Genomic DNA, 20939 nt, shown 5'->3' with positions numbered 1-20939 from the left:
CCAAGGAGTGGACACCAAAGCATTTCTTGTCGAAAAAGGTGAAACTGAAGTGCAACCTCAGCTTTCAACTCACCTTCTCCACTGCCATAGTTTGATGCAACAGCCCCAGCTTGGTCCTACAACTCAGAGACCCCCAATAATGAATTTCTGTTGCTCATGTCCTGGACTTCACTGCCAGGGCTCTCCTTCTGAGTGGGTGAAGTGGCTGCAAGTGAGGCACAGGGGAGTGGACTCCAGTCATCCATAAGAATCTATTTCTCCAGGGACCACCATCTCCACTGGCTCTCCAACTGCATAATCCAGGTCCTGTACCACACAGTACCTCACCATCCCCTGCCACACAGCTGGAAAGGGGCTGGACACAAGCCAGCTCTGTGTCAAGGCTGCTGAGGAGCCAACCATTGCCCTCACACTCCCTAAGAAAAAACTCACTGCCCTGCTAGGCCACTGTGAGCTCTCTCACTTTTGTGATGTCCCACTTTTGTGGCACTAATGCTCTGTGCATAACTGTGTCTTACAAAAACCCTAACAACAACCTTTGGGAGTGATGCTGCTGAGCACCCCATGCTGCACTGCTGACACGGTCCTCTGGCTCACAGCTTGGTGTAAAAGTCCCAGCAAAGGGTGGCAGCTCTTGTCACCTTCCTGTCATCAATCAGGCACACACCGAAGTGGATGGCATGAAAAATGAGAAACCTCACAGCAGCCTTTGATGCCAGCCTGACCTAGGAATGAAATACTTGTTTTAACTTGAAAATGCACAGCATCCACCCCAGCTTTCCTGCTCCATCACAGAAACAAGGGTTGGGAAAGGACTCCCAGAGCACATGCAGGCAGGTCCTGACTGCTTTGTGAATGACTCATAAGGAACACTGTAAACTGAAAGTAAATGCAACATGTTTTATTTGAGATTGGAATAAATTACAACTGTAAAGCATATTTTATTGCTTTATAAATTGTCTGCTCTTAAAAGGCATTAATATCAAACATAAACAAAACAAAGACACATTTGATTAACAGTTCAGTTCTCCTAAGCTTCATGAACAGCTCAGTAGGGGGATTTCTTTATATGATTGGCTCAGAAATTTGACTTTGACATGCATCATCACCATTTATAAGTTTGAGTGGACTGTAGATGTGTTCATTTGCTTTAAGATATAATTTTCTCTAAAATATCCCACTTAATACCCAGTCCTTCATTCCCTACTCAAATACAAATGCCACTGCTTTTGAAAAATCCCTTTAAACATATGTGGGGCGTTTTCTGTCCCTGCAGAAGGAGGACTTCCAAGTCCAAACCAGAAATGAGTCTGACCCCAAAACTAAATAAAAAAAAAAAAGTCCTCCCAGGTTAAAATAGTGAAATCCCACACACAAAAATTGTGTCCTTTCATTCTGAACATTCTTGCAAAAACACTCTGCATTATCTGAACACACTGATGTGGAGAACTCATGTTTTTGTTGTACAGGTACTACCTGCCTGAGGCAGGTATGAATTTTGCTCATCACCTGTGCTCTTCTAGGTGCAAACAGACCCAGGCAATCCAGTCTGCCCTGAGCCCAGGGGAGTGAGAGGGTGCTCACAGGGATGGCTGTGCTCAGCACTGGGCAGTACCCAGCCCTGAATGCACAGACACCATGACAGCGTCTGGCTAGCTCCAGATAGGTATGACAGGCAGACAGGAGGCCATAAAGTCACTTCCTCAGCCTCCTGGGGAGCCACAGCTCCTCAACACCAAAGAGAGAATGAACATTCATAAGCAGCTCTCATTGCACCACAAGAAAGCTTCTACCAAGGTATCCTGGCCCACTCTGACCCTCTTGCATGACCAGGGCCATGTGCTCCCCATGTCCTGGCTCCAGAAAAGTGTCTCCATGAGCCATTCCTGAGCAGGGAGCATGCACCTCTGCTAGGCTGGGCCCAAAGCAGCACAAAATGAGCTGGACTATGCCCTGTAAAACTCTCCAGAAACAGAAACAGAGAGTCCAGTCTCAACTAGCCCATGGAAGAACACAGAAAAGTTTGCAGAAAATACCTCCGGGGCAGCTTCTCTTCCTGCCACAAAACTAACTTGAAATATAACGAGGACCTAGTAGAGAAATTCCTTCTAAAACCAGCTAGGTATCACTCAGGAAGTTCCTGTTTAGAGAAGTGATTCTTCTCATAGCAGCCTCTGGTGTTCTGGCCATGCCTACAGGAACACAAATGGCTGAGTGACATGCTACAGTATTTTACACCATACAGCTGAATGGGAATGGTTGTCTATCACTGGATCCAAGAAATAAATGTTGAACTTTAAAGAAAATACTATTAGATTGATCTGGGTCTGATTTCAGTTTTCATCAAAATTTCATAACATTAAAATTCATAACATCAAAATTTCAGTAACATATATAAATTTTGTATGTTTTATGTATAATCTCATTTAAAAAAAAAACAGAAAGCAAACTTTCTTCTACTAAACATGGTTTCCTCAGAAGAGATTTGTTTTGTGCCATGAGGGATATCCAGCTTTGATCTCTGCAAGGCATACAGCAGATTTCAGGTGCTGCCCTTAATGGCTCCCAGCAAGTCAAACAGAGGGGCAGAGCTTTGGTGGGATATCTGGAGCTGTGCCAAACTGGGCCAATTCTTCAGCACCTTTCAGTATCCCACTCATTCAGGGAATGGATAACCCTGGTTTAGTTCCCAGCCACATGTTAAAGTGCTTAATGGAGAGGTGGAAAACAGCAATGCCCCTTCCTCCACCTCAGGTGCTGGCTTGGGAAAGGCTTGTGGAAAGGTGGCTGTGAGGCTGCCTTGTGCTAGCAGGATGCACTGCAGCTGGGGCAAGGGTATGTGCATGGTGTGCCCTGATTCATCTTCTCTTAGAGAACATCAATCAGAAACCTGCAAGCTTTTACACTCATCAGTCATCTCGGTTATGCTCACTGAGAACAGATTCTTGGCTGACTTCTTTTTTTCCTTAGCAGTTATAAATTTTGCTTTGAAGATGAGAAAGGGAAAAGCTCACCTTCAGGGAGAGGGACAAGCACAGACATTTGCAAGTTAAAATGCATACACATGTCAGCCACCCCAGCAGTGACCTCCATCTGTGCTTTACAACACAACATCTTATTATCTTGAACCTTAATTTTTCAGCCCTTTCAAAGGTTCCTAGGAGCATTCCTGTATCAGTGAGATGTCTTAGGGGACTCTACAGAAAAAAACTAATAAAAGGAACCAACTGTTGTCACCAGGGTAAATTACAGGGTTACATTCAAGCTACAGACACTGGAGGGAGCAGACTTGCTCCATTTTCTTGTGCAAATGCCATACCAAGCAGCGAGCTGAGCACACTGAGGAGGAATGGTTAGTGCACTGGACTGGGATCTGGCAGATGGAGGTAATTCCCCTTCCTCTTTTACTTGAAGCAATTAGAAAAGAAGAAACAGGTTATATTAACTTTAGGGTGCTCAAACATTTCCAGCTCAGCAAATGCCCCTAAAATATTTCTCCTCTCCAAACAGCTCTTAGCAGCTTATGCACTGCCTCTCTCAATCTAAGAACAACAGAGAGAAATCTTCTAAGGAATCACACACTTCTAGGGAAAAAAAACCCAAAACAACAAACTTCAAGATTGCTACATCTCGGCTAAGGCTCATTTGCCCATCTGCAAAGGTTCTTTCCCCTCCTGATCTTCACTCCTGAGCTGCCCCTTTGCCATGCACTTGCAGTCAGAGAGAACAGGACCTCCAAAATACATTCACATCTTTATTTCTAATTCTCCAGCTTTTGCATTCAGCAAGGCATTCAGGCCAGCACTGTCTCAGGCAGTTCTGTTAAAGCACCTTCTGACTGACTGGGGATCTGAACTGAAAAGCTGATGGGACAACCAGTGAGTGCATCTGAAAGCAAGGCTGTTAACCAGTGCATTTGCTCACAGGGAGGACAATGTTCAGCCACTGCACCAAAATATGGCAGGTATGTTCATTAGTGGTGACCAAATGCTCTAACTTTTCACAGACCTTTATAACTGCTGAGCATTTCATTTGGCAGGACAGCCATGCCTGAGAATTCAGCATATTGTTAGAAACTGACATTTCCTTCTCCTACAGTCCTTCCCACCATAAAGTGTCCCATGGAACAAACAAGTGTCTATACTGTGATTATGCCAATGGAGGAACTGGGTCAGACATGGGTCAGATGCCAGCTGGACTGCACCCATGGAGAAGATTAATGATTTAGTCAAGCCAAAACTAAGTTACTTGATGCCAGGCCCAGTGCTCCATCCACACCACCAGAGGTTACCGAGTAAGGGACATAAATAATCCCCTGAAGGAACTCATGTATCATGAAGGGCAAAGAGCCTCTGAAGCTATGTGTAATGGCATAAAGCATAAGCATATTACATGTTTAGCTCTGTCCCTGCTTCTCTGTCATGAGGGCAGTGGGTTGTTCAGACAGTTGTCTTCTGGTCAGCCTACTACATTACTTCCTATGGAAATGCAGGTAAAAGGATGTACACTATTCAGTGGTAGAACAGAAATCTTGTTTTACATGGGCTGAGAGAATGTTTCTTATACCCAAATGAGATTTTTGCATGCATCGGTTGCTCTGCGTAGCAGGCATGTCATACGCACACAGTGACCTGGTACAAGAGCACATTCTGCAGGCCAAGTCTCAGGCAAAAATTCACCTATAAAACCTAAGAGTGTTGGTTGTTTCTTGCAGTGAATTGGGCTTTCACTAGGAATTAACATAAGCTTTAATGACTAATCTTATACTCTGTGCACTTGCTTATTTTCTTTTCACAGTTCAACCACTTTCCTCCCTAATACTAAAACACTGAAGTCTTACATAGCGTTCAGAGCATTATTTTCTGCTGGCTGTGTTTTGCTATGCTCTAAGCCTCTGTCACAATGCATGCAAAGGATAATGGCTGAATTTGTAATGCTTTTAACTAAAAAAATACTTTTAAAAACATAAACCATAAATTATTTATTCTTCTTTGTCCATTGTTTTAAGCACTGAATCTTCTCCCAGGATTTTACACAGTTCATTGAGTCTCTGCTGCATTTTAGGAATTCCTGCAAGCTGGGATTCCAGTCTCTGTTTTTCCTCACTCAGTGACAAACGGATAGCGGTGTCCAGCTGCTCGAAACGCCAGCCGCCTTGTCCATCAAACTGCAGCAAGTGAGTGTGGTACTTCCTGCAGCAGAAATTGAAACGTCAGTAATGGCTCAGGGAACAGATGGTTCCTTCTTGCATGCAAATTTGGATGTATGCGTCTCTTTTCAAAGGTGCCTCTAAGGAATTTGAGCTGTCCAGTTCTGGATCACTGGGTAAGACTTTTTTTTCAATGACTTGTCATCCCAGGACACTCTTTCATAAGGGATTTGGGTATTTCAAAGCCTGTCACCAGGACTGCCCCTGGCCAATAGTGAAATTCAGTGGGTGCCAGCTGGAAGCAACAACACTGATGTGAGCTCCCAGCAGGGGCAGTCATTGCCTCTGCAGCCCACAGAGGCCAGGCTCTGAGTCCCCTGCCTGCAGGGATGCTGGCAGGAGTGGGCAGCAGGGCCATGGAAGGTCCACTCATCACCTGCTGTCCCTCTTACTGCCTCCTTCTTAGAAACATTGTGGCTACAGTTGCTTTCACTACAACTTTATCAGATGCCTTTTTCCCCAGGAGCTAGAAGAGCAACATCAGACAAGGTTCATTTCCCCCTCAGGAATTCAAGTCCCAGGTTTTTTTATTTACTTCCCTTTCTGACAGATGTCTTATCTCCTTAGCAGCAAATACAGTGAGGCAGGCATGATGCACCTGATCCTACTGATAAAACTCAAATTTGTTTAAATTACACCTCAGTTTGTTCCCCTGTGTCTTATAAGGTTGGCTAAAGGTAAGTTTATTCCTAAAACATGGTTCAGTTTGCAAGGGGACAAAATAAAAAAGTCTGTATAGGAGTCACAGATCTTTCAGTGAGTATCAGGGTGTGTGCATTGAAAATATTCAAAGGTGTACATGTGGGGTTTGTCAGGACCTGACAAAACATTTTTCAGGAGGTGCCAGAGGAAGGGCACAGAGTTCCCTCGGAGCTGCCAGTATGACTGTGTAATTTACCACTATAAATTATAGAAGGTAAAATGCATCATAAAACACTGACTGTAAATCTCATCCAGGGAATGTGAGAGTTTTAATAAACTCAATGGCTTATGACACAGGACTGAAAAGAGACTCATCTCCCGACTGATATTTACCACTTTTTGCATATTATCCTTTGTGATATCAAATGCTTAACCCATCTTTCTATTTTTCCACCACCAAACTCCCAAACATCAAGAAGCTAAATGCTGCAGATAGAGGACACAATTGTTAAAAAAACAGACATAGTATTCCTATGGAAGAACAAAGAATAGTTTAACCACTTGCCATGTTTCCAATCTTCTCCCTGCACTGGTAAACTCCCCCAGGACACCTGACGTATCTAGTCAGCTTTACAGAATAATCTGGTGATACCTGTTGTGGCTGTGGCATAGACTAATTAATTACCTCTTAGACATCTGCATATTAACAACTAAAACACATTAGAAAAATAAGTGGGATGAATAAATACCTTTCAAAGAGTGAAGAAAATCCATGTTAAATTAATTCACATCACTGTTGTAGACAACTTATCTTAGAAACTGCAGTAAATATTGACTAAGCAACTGCCCCAGCACAAAGAATAAAGGCCAATCCACTGCTGGTCAGAGAGCTAAAAACAAGGACCATGATAAAGCCCTGAATATACTTACCAAAGAGAAGGTCTGTGTGTTATGGAAAGCAGGGATATCCCAGCAGCTTTTGCAGCTTGGAATATCTTTCCTTCTACATCAATGCTTACAGCACTCGTACATTCATCCAGCAATGCATATTTCGGCCTTTTAAAAGTAGATAAAGAACATTACTCTTCTAGGTTTTGGACAGTACTCCCATGTACAAGGTTTAATTGAAAGAACAACAGGAAGCAGAGAGCTATTTTTGCCAGACAGCTGTTCTATTATTTACAGCTGGAAGCTGGCTAGAAACAACATGAAGTTTCCATGCATTATTCAGGTGAAAAGACAACTTCCAGGAAGAATGGGGTTTATTTCCTGTTCCATTTGAGTACACAGTGATCTAACTTCTATGTCCTAGTCTGACCTAGTATTATTTTGTACTCATCAAGTTATGCAGTAGCTAAAGCCAACTTGAAGCTTCCTATCCACTGCTATGTAAGGACTGGGCTGCCTCTATGTGCTTTCAGCCTCCAAAATGAAAAACAGTTAAGGAGCTTGGCTTTCAAACTCCAAGACCTTCTTGTAACAGTCCATCACATTTCAGCAACATTTGTAGAGGGAAGATGCTTGTGCCTGAGATGTTACAGAAAGAAATATCTGAAAAAGGTAATGCAATGTTGCCAAAAGCAAAGCTTAAGAAGCATTATCCAAACCAAAGACAGAGCTTGAATGAATAAACAACAGGATTTATGCAGGTCCTATGCTAGACAGTGTTGCATATTGCATGCAGATTATAGTCTACTACTGCTCAAACTGTAACAGGATCTGCAAAGCTCTTTCTCATTTTCAAATGCTTCTTAAGGAATGAACCCTAACACTTACTTGTGGTAAAACATCCGGGCCATGCCCATCCTTTGTTTTTCTCCTCCTGATAAGACATCTTTCCAATCCATGATAGCATCCCAGCCTTTTAAAAAAAATGCAAACAAAATGAGTCAGGACAATATAAGTTTATGTAAGAAATGCAGCTTCACTAGCAGCACCTCTGCAAACTGTAACCAGAATCATAAAGAGCATTTCAACTGCAGAAGAGACAGCTCAGGCTACTGAATCACATCTTCTCAAATACCTCAATGCCTATCCACTGGCAACCAACTGGAAAAATGTCCCTTATATCATGACAAATTTGAAAGTGGAATTTAGACTTTTTGGTCGTACAGATATTGTCAAAAAACTTTACTTACCATCTCTTCGAAAAAAACTCTTTGACCTGTATACAACTAGTAATTTTATTCTGTCATACTTGTTTCATGGAACAATTCTTTATTTTTTCTTGAAAGGTATGAGTGGAAATTTAAAAGCAAAGTAAAAGAAATAAAGTGTAAAAAATAAAGAGCAGTGTCAGAATGCACTCACTACTGTAGGCAAAGAAAACTGTCAGCAAACCCAACAGAAACACAACTCAGGCAAAGGGATGTATCTGTGAGCACAGACAGGCAGCAAAACTGCAGTCAGACAGGAGAATCTTCTATAAGAATTTCTTACTACCTTGTATTTAAAAATGACCCACAACTGCTACAACATGGGGTATCCTTATTTAATATTCTGCATGGTCTCTAACAGATTTATTTCTTTATCACTTTCAGGTACATGCAACAGAAGCATGAAGCATTTCATGTTCTGTGAGTACTTGGCCATGATTAATTCCTCCTACAGAAAAAATAAAATAAATTGCCTTACTGAAAATGAGTTTTCAATCAAACAATCCAGATGGATTCAGTCAAACAATCCAGATGGATAGAGCAGCAAAATAGATGAGTTTTCAAAAAGAACAGTGTGGATGTAGCAAAAAAACCTGATAAGACATTTTTCTCAACAGATCATCTATTCATGAGGCAAGCAGCTGAAGTGGGGCTGAGAGGAAGAGAACATTTTTTCAGATCAGCCTCAGAAATACTGTAACTAAAAAGTTAATAACACAGTCAAAACCCCTTTTCTGCCACTGCCAAACTTAAAATAAATATTTGCCAGAAAAGACTATAAATAGGATAAAGCAAGGAGGGTGGGCTGTTTTATTTCTGATACCTGAACAAGTATGAGACTTGTGAAGGTGCAAGAGGCTCAGTACTGCTCTGCCTGTGCTTGGTGCTATACCAGGGCTAGGCAGGACTGAACAAAACATCAGTGAAACATCTGATGGGGGGCTGTGTGACCAAAACCAGTAGTTGATAATGACAGAGATTAAATTTCAAGATTTTACTCTACATAAAATTAGAAAATATAATGTAATGATTTTAAAAGAAATATTTATAAAGTTAGATTCAAAAAACAGACATCACCTTTTAATCCTACAGTTTTTCCCAATTTTCCTTCCATTCTTGTTTAAGGATGCCAGTGGGTACCCTCCCAGGAGCACGTAAAGTGCTTTCTCTCAGCAGGCTCCCAACAAAGATGGAGCTGTGTAGTGATTAACTGAATCACCATTTGGATTTACTCTGGTAAAGGGAACAGATACACACAGGCTGCAATTGCTGAGCAGTCCCAGTGCTGGGACCTCACAGAGAGCTGGAGTGCTCTTCCACCAACACCCTGAGCTTCCAAAAAGCACTGTAAAACACCTGGAGCACTCCCTTTTGGCAAAGGGTTCTGGCAAGGGATGGGAATGGTTCTTCACAAAAGCCATGGAAACAACTATGCTTCTAAAGACAACATTCAAGGTGCTGCTTACGTTCTGTTATTTTTAAGCAGAGAATACAGACAAGCTTCAGGACCTGGATCTGAGCTGGGGTGTGGGTTGGTGTGCATGTGTACACATGTGCCTGGGGGAGCAGTCCTGTGTTCATATAGTTTCTTCCTGATCAGCTGGTTTATTAAGACTTATTCAAAGACAAAAAGGGAATGAAGTTCAAAAAGAAGCATCCCCTTGTAAGCAAAATAATTATGTTATTTACTCTAAACATGTAAGATTTAACCTTTGTTTACCAGGATACAATGGTCATCTCTGTGGTTACTTCAATTTACATTAAAAATGAGTGTGACATGTGCATCTTGTCTCTTCCTGCCTAGCACCCTCCCTGAACTCTCCTATTTTCCACTTGGAATGCCTTGAACAACAGATAAGAAAGTGTGCAATTTTATATTATCCCTTTAAAAAACTCTTTTCTAATGTCTAAATAATTTCGTCTGAACACTTAGGCATTGTAACTCACACCAAACTTACTCCCCTCTGTCTGTGAACAATAGTGCACCAACTTGTCTCCTGTTTCTTCCTGCTGACATGGCATGGGTCAATGAAGGTACTCAAGTATTCTGGAAATAACAGCCAAGTCAGTGGCTTAGGTCACCCATAACTACATCCACTTCGGAAATGAAGATATGAAATGGCTCACCCATGAATGCAGCACACATCTCTCTGTAAGTGCAAGCACAATCCTGGCTTTCAGAATCCAAATTCCTAGCCCACCTTCTTGTCATGGCTTTTGCAGCCAGTAAGACAAAGAGCACGTTTAATGTGCTGGGGCACAGTAACAGCAGCAGAAATACATACAGCTGCCAGCAAAAACTAGTGATAGCCTCAGGATAGCAGCATGTCATTTTCTTACATGGCCTCTTTTATAATTCCTTTAATCTCAATTTTCTGAAGGAAAATGCAAACTGTATTTGGCAAAACCCAAATGGGTTTTTCCCAAACTCCTGGGATCCACAGCCCTCTGCATCCTTCATCCTTGTGAATCCTTGCATTTTCATGCAAGAATGAGCATTCAGGTGCCATGAAAAGATAAGCTTTAAAGTTCCTTTTTCAGATCTACATTCCAAAGCACCTTATCTGACATGGACTGAAGGACAGAAGAAAGGCTAACACAGCAGATCACAGCCAGAGAGTCCACCCCTGCAGAGCTTTTGGGCATGGAAGCCTTTTTCACTGCGTATGTAAAGAGAGCCCAATGTTGTGCAGGATGAATATGCAAGGACAACCGGGAGCTGAGCAAAGAACAAAGAGACCATGGACTGCATGAGCCCCAGCTCAGTATGACACTGCAGGGATTTGTGGCTCTGGATTTCAGAGCCACTGGAAAAGCTGGCAGAGCTCTCCAGAGTTCCTGCTGGTACCAGTAACAAAAGCAAATCCAGGGCTAAAGAGATCAGGTGAAATAATCTCAGAGAGAGGAAATGGGCTTGTCCGTCTGTTTATACACGGCCTAGCACAAAAGCTCCCTGGACAACACCCAGAGATATGACAAATGCACAAAATAATGAGGAATAATTATAATCTGGGGTGCTGAGAAACCATAAACAGGTCGAACTTGCTCAGTAATGTCATCACCCCAACCGGACAGGCCCAGTCACGCGTGCACGGCGCAGCTCACAGCCTCATGGCTGCTCTGGTGTGACAGGCTGTCAGCAGCCTAGGGCTGCCTCTCCACGACACTTGGTAAATATTCACAGATTTTCAAAGCAGGTCAGAAGGAACTACTTTATCTGCATGCTTTTAGCCCCCATTTCTGGACATGCTTTTTCACCACACACGCTGAATACAAACTTCATTTTGTGTGAAATTATGGCTCTGGTAGAGCTAACAACTTTACAGGTGTTGATGGGGGCACCTTACAGATAATAAAAAGGTAAGCAACAAAACAGCATTTGTCTAATATCCAGGTGGTGAGAAAAACATTAGCCTCAGTGGAAAGGGAGGTCTGCCTCCAGCAGCAAGGGGGGCTACTGCCAACAGCCACTGCACTGGCTTCTTCGAGGGCTTGGGCTAAGGAGCATCCAGAACAGTGGTGCTGGGGAGGGGGATTTTTATTTTGGTGGATTTGATGTATTCTGTTTATACTGACTGAAAAATGTTTCATGAGGGTAACACAGAAGCTAAATGCCAAATTGAGCTGTTTATTTTACTTCCTTCTAACTGGGTGTCCCAAATTGCAGGCAAGATGTGTTCTATTTGCCATCTGTACGGCAGTTGTCTTCTGTTAAGTGGGCAGTTTTCCTTATCTCTTCCACAACCAATCCTCCCTCTGGGAAGACATGTGCTGATAACAGGCTGTTGAATGTCACTGCATGACTGATAAGAACTATAACATCCCATTGTGAGATGCTCCACCCAGAGGGAGGAGCCAAGCATTCCTACCTGGATATAATCTGGAGATTCTGGAATACCAGCACAGCTTCCCAGTGGATTCCCCAGAGGAACAGCAGGTGCTTCTTCCACTGGATCTTCAGAGGAAGACTACACCCTTTCTACAGGATCCCTGCTTCCAGCAGAACCACACCTGACACTCCAGGAGGACTGCAGCCACATTTCCAATTGGACTGCTACCAGCACCCTGACCAACAGGGTGTCAGGTTGAGTTCTGACTCCATCAGTGCTGTTTTGGTTTAATGCATGGTTTATTTTATCTTTTTATTTTCTTCCCTAATAAAGAACTGTTATTCCTGCTCCCATATTTTTTGCCTGAGAGCCCCTTAATTTAAAATTTATAGCAATTCGGAGGGAGCGGGTTTACATTTTCCATTTCAGGGGAGGCTCCTGCTTTCCTCAGCAGACACCTGTCTGTTGAAACCAAGACACTGGGTCAAACCTTAATGGTAGAAAAAGAGAGGAATTTCTGTCATTGGCAGCAACAGAAACAACATCAGACGCAATATTTGGAATGTGGTGTTCCTAGTACAGCTGCAATGTGGAAGTCATTCAGCTAAAAACAATAACGTCATGCCAGAACAAATAATTTGAGTCAAAGTTGTACACCTCTGGCTTCATCTGGGTTTTTCTTAACTGCCCACAAGAAGCAGAACACAAAACTGCAAAGTATCAGATTATACACACATGACATTTATGATCGTTAAAGCACAAGAGGTTTTTATGAGATTTTTCATTATTTCAGAAAAAAAATCTTCAATTTTTAATAAAAAATATTTTTAGTTTAAAAATATAATTTTAAGCAAAAGAATAAAATAAAAATTGGAGTTAAAAATATTAGTCCAGGTATAAACAAAAACTTTCAACTGCTCACTTTCAGTAAGTATTTCTGCCTTGCTGGTTCAAAAAACCCCAGAACACAAGTCTTTATCCCAGACCAGGGCAGCTCTAAAAAATATCTAAGCATATCAAATCCATGTAACATGTCAAATCATACGTCACAGATTTCCTCTCTGTGCCTACCTTGGCACTTGTCTCCTGTAAATGCCCAAGAAGAAAAGGGAACAAGTAAGTTTATTATGGTCCTAAAAACTTCCTGGTATGTGCTAATCTCTCTCCCTGTTTTCCGGCTTTGCCCACTTCTGTCGCTTTAGATCACAAAGCACCTAAGACACATTTTTTCCCAAGATTTGTTTGTACAAACTTCTGCACAGTGTGCTCTTATCCTGAGCTTCAATATAGCAGCAGTGAACATTAACAGTGTCCTCTAGCCTTTGTAAGAGATTGCGTGTGTTGTGCATGTGCGGTCAGACTGGCAGAAGAGCAAGAACAGGGTCAGCAACAAATACTTTCATTGGCATGGAAAGCAGCAGGAGGCTGATCCAAACCTGGGGTTTCAGTGACTGTAGCCAGACTGTAGCCATCTTGGACATGGGGCACAGTGACTGCCCCATCAGCAGTTACACACTCCAGCTGCAGGGTCAGAAACCACAACCATGTGCACGCACAGACTGCTGGGGGGTGGCTTTGGCAAAGGGTCCCATGTTAGGCAGTCCAACCACAAGTACCAGCACACAGGGAATGCACACACTCCACAGTGACTTCTTAGCACTGACAATTTAACTGCTCCTCCTTTTCCAGCTGCCCATTCCAACATTCCTGCTTGTTCTTCTGCAATCTGAGCACCTCACTTAGTGAAGTAAGTGACTCAGGAATACTAACAGGAATACTTGTAGTGTCAGTGTAGGAAGGAGAGGCCTTCTCTGCAATTGTTCTGGTCACTGCTCTTAGCTCTGCCTCCTTTTTCTTGTGTTATAGGATTAGATTTGAATAACATGAATCAGAATAATGGCAGATTCTTATTTTTAATTGCAACAGTCACTATTATATTCTTATTCTTATTACATTACAAAGAAGCATTAACCCATGATGGAGAAATATCTTTAGATATGCAAATGCTGTTGTAAATGATTATTGCTTCCCACTCTAAAATGTGCAGAAAAGACTCTGAAGTGTCTACACATACTATAGGGAAAAAAGACAGCTTCTGCCTCTTTACAGAACAACAGGCTGCCATCCAGGAATGGGAATTTAGACAATGTCTTGGGATTTCCAGTGGTTGAAGCACTACTCTGTGTTGTCAGAACAATCCTGAGACTCACCAAGCACACACAAGGCAAAGTACCTGATCAAAACCAGCACTGACAGCTGGCAGAGAAAGGCAGGGTACATTCAGCACACCCCGTTAAAGGGGTCTGAAGATCCTTTTTCTTCTCTCTAAATGTTACAAACGTTGTCCTATGTCTGTTTTAAAAGCATTATGATGGGGATGAAATCAAAATTAAAGATTAGTGTCTGATAGGAACAAAAGGATAAAAATTATTGCTGTGCTTGGGGGGAAAAAAGCCATTAAATGCTCCAGTTCCTTAGATACAAAAGAAGCCTTCAGCATCTTGACATTTATAGTGCCAGTATATCGATACACACTGTCCCCAACTCTGAGAACAAACAACGCTGAGAACACATGGCAACTGAAACAGCAAGCAGTAGATGGCAACATTCTACTGCCAGCCAGTGTTGCTTGGTTATTTTTAACTTGCTCACTCTGGTGGGGTGGTCTCAGACACCCCTTTTCAAGGCCTATAGTTCTGCTGATCCCACAAACTAGGGAGGTGAAAGCAGATCTGACTCTCTCATTCACATGCTTTCAACTTGATGGAGACATTACAATGTTTTAAGGCAGTTTTTATGAAACTCAAAGAAGGTAAGTGATCCCACAATGCCAGAAAAGACTGGCCGTCACAAGACAGTGAGAATCTTCAGCTTGGGCATGGATTTACTGGGAAGGGGAGGAGCACTCAGCTCTTCTCCCTCTGTTAGCATCAGGAACAAGAACCATATGTCTGTGTAGCTCCCACAACCACAAAGGTCTGAATCCAGTTTTGCCAGTTCAGTTAGTAAAGGTCAGTCACACTAAGACACACATGCAAGGAATGGATTTTGTCAAGTTTTTAGCAAAAATATGCAATTTACCTCCTTCTCGTTGAACTATGTGGTACAGATGAACCATATGCAGAATGGACTCCAGATCTTCATCTTGGTAGCCCTTCTCATGCATGTCTTCCACTGAGTCTGGATAGATGACTTGATCCCGTAGTGTTCCAATGGACATGTAGGGCCTGAGGAACAATACAGGGAAACTGGTAATCTGAGGATGGCTTCAGGTGAGCACATCTGGCTGATGCTCCATGAACAGGGTATAAGGCTTTAAACACTATGCTGCTAAAACTGTACTTATCCAGTGGGTGCATGGTGGGTGAACATTTTTCTAAACTTACCTTAGGGACAATGTATTGTTTCCATAACAGCATGGAAACACAATGATAGATTAGGCAGAATAAATATCCACTTCATAACCCATTTTGAATGCTTTCACTTGGAATCAGCAGAGCTATCCTGTATTCAAGGTTTGGTACCCTTAAGAGATTCAGAAATTGATTTAACACTTACAAGTTAAAATCAAGTTGTAACAAAAACATTGCAGCTCAAACTGGTAAAGAATTCCATGGTGCAGCAGGAGACACACAAGTCAGGCAAGAGAGCACTGAAAACCTTTGCACTGAAACCCTTCTTTCTCTGTTATTCTGGAGTGCAAAATTTGAATTGGGCATAACTTAGCTGGCTCTAGAAGCCAGTGTACCTCCTCTGAATTGCAAAGTAGCACACATTAAAGGGGCTGGTCACTTTAAACCTCCCAGCACCAGCCTCCCTTTGCCAAGTATAAGGCTATGTGGTATGTGAAGCAGCTTCTTAATCACCATATTTCCAGACCAGGTAATACCATCTGTCTTACTCAAGCAAGCTGTCTCCAATTTGAAGACAGAGTCCCCGTCATGGCTGGGGAATGGCTATGGCCAATTGCCACAATATCATGAGCCTCTCATACAGCCCAGGATCCCAAAATCCTCCTCGTCTCAAAACAAGATAATTAAAAGAATAGTTTCACAGATCTCTAAAAGATATCAAGCCATTCAGGTTAAGACAGCAAAGACAACCTAAGACACATGTACTTGACCATTTCCTTTACTGGTCTAAGGATTTCTTGTGAAGGGCAAATATTCATCCTGTCTTACAGACACTGCTGATAGCTCTTGGAAACTGGAAACATCACGGGAACAGTCTGTGGGATTTTGAGTTTGAAAGGGAAAGTCAGAGCCAAAGAACAGTCAGGCTCCAGACTCCGTCCTGCTTTCTCTGCCAAGTGTTCCACAACTCCCTCTGGGTTCATCTGCTAAAACAATACTAGTCTTATTAAAGCTGTAGTGCCAGGGGATGATGATAGAGAGAAGCAGTTAAAACTGGGCCAGCAGTGAGGAGGCTTCCAGGCAGCTTGCTCTTGCCACCAAGAACTGCTTCCAACAGCTTCACAGTGTGTTAAAACACAGTCAGTTTTCTTCCCTAAAAAGCTCTGGACCCACATGGTGGTAAGGTCTCAGCCACGCAGAGGCTTTGCCTGGCAGAGATGTGTAACACCTCAGCAGATTTCTTCCTTTCCCTTGGAGGTGTCTGCAGAAGGGTGGATCTATCCATTGTTTTTCTGAGAGCCCCTAAAATACCCCAGAAAGTAATGTGAAGGAACTCACAGTGCAACAAATAAAGGATTACAGAACTAAAGCTGCCATATAAACTAAAATTCACATGCAAGCTGGCATCAGCTGCATTGGTTTTAGTGCTGCAAACATCCATGGTGAACTGTCTGTACCCGCCTGTGGTTAAACTACTTTCACCAACTGGGCGAGGATGGGAGGGGATCTGAACTCTTTGCAAATATTTGGTCATCTCTGTGTTGTGGCAAGCACCCAGATGGAGCAAAACCAGAACCACAAGTCAAATACAAGCACTGTTTGCTCCTCTTTGCTCATTGTTCTACTCTCTGCTTATTGTGGCAATAGTACTGCTCTGGGCCGCTGCATGAACATTAGCACCAAGTGCAGTGAGCCACTTACATTAATTGTGATATTGCAAAATCTCAACTCTAAACATTAAGTCACTTCATGAAGTAATGAGCTATTACATATCCAAAATGTTCTCCATCTAAAATCCCAAAGGGCTTGACTTCTTGCATGTGTAGAAATCACTTCACTTGCTCCAGACTGCTGCCACCTCTGGGACAGAAGAGCAACTCCACCCGGGCTCAGAAAGGTTTAAATCAGAGGGTAAGGCTGTGTAATTTATGTGAAACTGCAGTTAAGGGCAAGGAGGACAGAGTCACCTATCCTATAATTCACCTGGGGTTTAATACCTCACTCTTGTGAAGTATGATCCTGTAATGACTAGGAGCTCTGAGATTTAACCTATGGCAAAACAGGGAAAGCAATGCTCGAACACACTGTGCCAGGACACTGGGTGCCATGCACTGTGCCAGGACACTGGGTGCCATGCTGTTCACTGAGTCACCAGCACTGCTTTTTCCTTCTGGCACAGCTGCATTTTCCTTCTGGCCTCACAGCTAAACACACCGGTACTACCAAGCATGCCTCTCCCCACCTAGTTTGTAAAAATTACAGAAAAGCCCAGCTTGCAGTAGAGTAACAAACCCCACCAACTACTAACTAGCAGAAAATAAGAATAGCTTACAAGGAACTACTGTTAAGAGGGAGGAATCATGTGACCAAAGAGAGAGTCACTGGAAAAAGCCTAATTATATACTACAGCAGTCAGAATCCTCAACTGGAAGGAGGGAGACTTTAGTATCAGTCTTTTTTTCCCCACTGCTCTCTAAGATAGAATCCAGTAACTATCCTAACCCTTCAGTAGCATTGTGAAAACATTTAAAGGAGGTTCTAATCTTATTTAGGTGCCTGCTCTCAGGGGAGATACATGGGTTTAACATTTAGCTCTCCATTTGCCACCTAAGCTGCAGGAGGTGGCAGAAGATCAGACATACATTTATACGTAGAGATTCCTATAGGTTAACTCTAGGTGGCTCCCTTTACCTACTACATAGATATTATGGACCATTTTCCAAAAGCTCAAACATCTGGGGGATTCCTCCATATTTGAATTTTCTATCATCTTGCTTGTCAAGATCATAACTTTACAAGCTACTATACGTTGTCTGGAATCACCTCAGCAAAACTCCAGTTATTGCAATGCTCCTGGTTTAGATTAATAGTAAAAATTTCAGTTTTCACTAACAGCAAATCTGCATCAAGAGTGATCAACAAGAAACAAAAGCCTCCACTAATTAAAGTAACTGAATTCTTAACTCTTCAATGACATTAATAAAAAAGATTAATAAAAAAGATGGCACCACCACTACAAATTTGAGAAAATTAAAGGTCTTGAATGAACATGAATTAAGTTCTTTTTAAGTAGCATTGTATCCACTGCTCTTGAACAGAAGGTGCTATCATCAAAGAGTTAAAAAATAAAAAATAATTCTTATCAAAATTTAAAAACCACAACAGGCTGTTTGTTTATCACCTGTGTCTAGTTCAAGGGATTTTAGGGCCAGCTAAAGTTTCAGTAACTGTTCTAAATACATAAATAATTTATCTGTCTTTAAACTACTGTACCCTGAACTTTGCTCTCCCCTCATACAGAACTGGCCACAAACATCCTCTAAATATTTCAGATGGATCAGTTACCTATTGGAAAACCCTACCAGAGTGCTAAAGACCATAATGCCAAGGAATATAGCTGACAGAAAATGAAATGCACAGTATGAAAGGCTGAATTCTCAGGGCATATAATTAGAATCTGGTATCAAAGGCTGAAAAAAAATCACATTAATCACTCTGTAGCTTGTTTGTTAGTATTTTTTTCTTTTGCAACAAAGCTGCGCACATTCCTACAAGAAAACAATCTAGGAGCAAAGTGCTATTCATACTCAGGTATCATCTCATCTCATGATTTTTTACTATTACCTAGATCATAGACAGAATATTACTAGAACTGGTCAGATGGCAAAAAATGTTTAAGGTGAGCAATTCACATAATTATTCAGTTCAGTCTGTTTGTATCTTGTGATAGGCAGAGAACACACAAAAACACATATAATTAAAATCAAACCATAAATAATTTCTACAAAATTTTAGCAGCTAATGCATTCTGAAATAATTATACCATACCACCTGCAAGGAATCAATCAAGTGAAGAGAAAATACTCTCCTTTTCTTAAACTCCCTCTGGCAGTACTGATGATTAAAGGATTATCTGGATGGATGATCATGAAGATCAATGCACTGAAGAACAGTGAGCTGTTCTGGACAAGGTTCTAGCCTGCCAGAGCACCAGGCATACTCCAGCCTAAGAGGTGTTTCTGAGTTTTATCACAGCAGTGTAACACAATGAGCAAGGCAGTTTCCTGCTTCTAGAATGATCCCAAATTATTCACAGTTTTGTAGATGAGAAGTGACACCTTTTTTCACAAGGAAGAGGAAGTGTAGCCTCTAGAGCAAGGGTTGGTTTTGCTCTGGGTCTCTACAGTCCTTAGTTGCCCATGATATAACTTCTTCCATGCACTGTGGTATCAATACACAAGTATTCATAGAGCAATAGTGTGCCTGCAGTGAAACACCTGCCAACAAGTGAGAAGCCACACACTGCACTGACCTCCTTCTCTTATTTGCTGTGAAACACTGCATTACACAGGACAGAACAAGACAGAAGAGAGACACACCATGTACATGGATACATGGAACATTATTATAGACATTTTATAAGCATTATTGATATGTGACGTGGCTCTTCAAGGGAGCTGTAGTGATAAGCAGAGACTGAGATGGATAGGGTATAATTAATGCAAGATATTAGGCAAATAACCAAGCCTGGAAAAGTCTTCCCTCTTGGGAAAGCCACACTCCCAACTAAGCTATGTAGGTGCACACATGATGAACTGAAGAAAAAAATCCCACCTGCTACATCATCCCATGAGACCGTGACATAATTAATGACTAAAGAAAAATGAAATGAAAACCCGGTGTTGTGAGGACTACTCTGCATTGTCAGCAGAAAAGACTCATCTAACCTAGAAGTTACTCATGTAAGTCTGAGTTAGTTACCCCTGGCCCTCTTCATAGTCAGTGGTGCCCTCTAGTGAACTGGTCCTAGGACATAGGCCAAGCAGCTGCAGTGAGCCCAGCTGGAAGACTCTTGTCATTATGTAGTTGGTGATCTGTGGAACAGTTGCCTTGAGTGGCCACGGGCCTGTGCTATACTTTGCTGCACTGTGCTGGGTTGTGCTGCACATACAGCTTGGCTTTCAGGCCTGTGCTGCACTGCACCTGTCTCCTGGCTGCAGGATAAACTTTGTCAGCTTATCTTCACAGAGGAGCCTGCAAGCAGCTCCCCACTGGCACCAGCAATAACACAGCTGGCTTGTCCTTGTCCCTATTTTGAAGTGAAGCAGCATGTTCTCATGGTAACATCCTTTGGTCTGACAGTGGAAGTGACAAATGGCACTGTTTACTCCTAAGAAAATCCTACCAGAATGCTCAAGACCATAGTGCCAAAGAGCCTTAGCACAGATGGGCCCAAGCGTAGCACACGCTGTGCTGTGACTAGAGGTCTGCCTGATGCTGCACAGTGCTGGGCTCCTGGCATCTGATGGGATTCAAGTACCACAGAACTGGTGACTGGACTGGAGCATCTCTCCTATGAGGAAAGACACCTGGGAGAAGTCTCAAGGGGATCTTATCAACTTAAATACCTGAAGGGAGGATGCAAAGAGGACAGAGCTGGCCTCTTCTCGCTGGTGTCAAGTGACAGGATCAGAGCTAATGGGCACAAACTGAAACAGGAGATGCCAAACGAGCATCTAGAAACAATTTTTCACTGTGAGGGTGATCAAGCACTGAAGTAAGTTTCCCAGAGAGGCTGGGGAGTCTCCATCCTTGGAGATATCCAAAAGCCATCTGGACATGGTCTTGGGCAAACAGGTTAAGCCTGCAGGCAGTTAAACACAGAACTAGAACCTAAGAAATGTGTCAGAGTGAGCAAACCATGGAGAAGCTGGGAGAAGGCTGAATGACCTTGGAGCTGGGTTACAGT

At 42.4% G+C, this 20939-nt stretch overlaps 1 protein-coding gene across 1 annotated transcript in view; it reads right to left on the bottom strand.

Annotated features, from left to right (window-relative positions):
* Window positions 1–890: 890 nt before the first annotated feature.
* ABCD2 (ATP binding cassette subfamily D member 2) overlaps window positions 891–20939 on the bottom strand; it is a 43040-nt gene continuing 22991 nt past the window's right edge. The window contains exons 7-10 of the mRNA XM_084205336.1: window positions 14919–15064; window positions 7628–7712; window positions 6782–6907; window positions 891–5192 (exon numbers count right to left, since the gene is read on the bottom strand). Coding sequence (XP_084061462.1) covers window positions 4982–5192; window positions 6782–6907; window positions 7628–7712; window positions 14919–15064 — 568 coding nt within the window. The 3' untranslated portion in view covers window positions 891–4981. The remainder of the gene's footprint in view (window positions 5193–6781; window positions 6908–7627; window positions 7713–14918; window positions 15065–20939) is intronic.

The sequence above is a fragment of the Fringilla coelebs genome (genome assembly GCF_963513975.1).
Source record: "Fringilla coelebs genome assembly, chromosome: 5".
Classification (NCBI taxonomy): Eukaryota; Metazoa; Chordata; class Aves; order Passeriformes; family Fringillidae; genus Fringilla; species Fringilla coelebs.
This window is presented reverse-complemented; position numbering and strand designations above follow the sequence as displayed.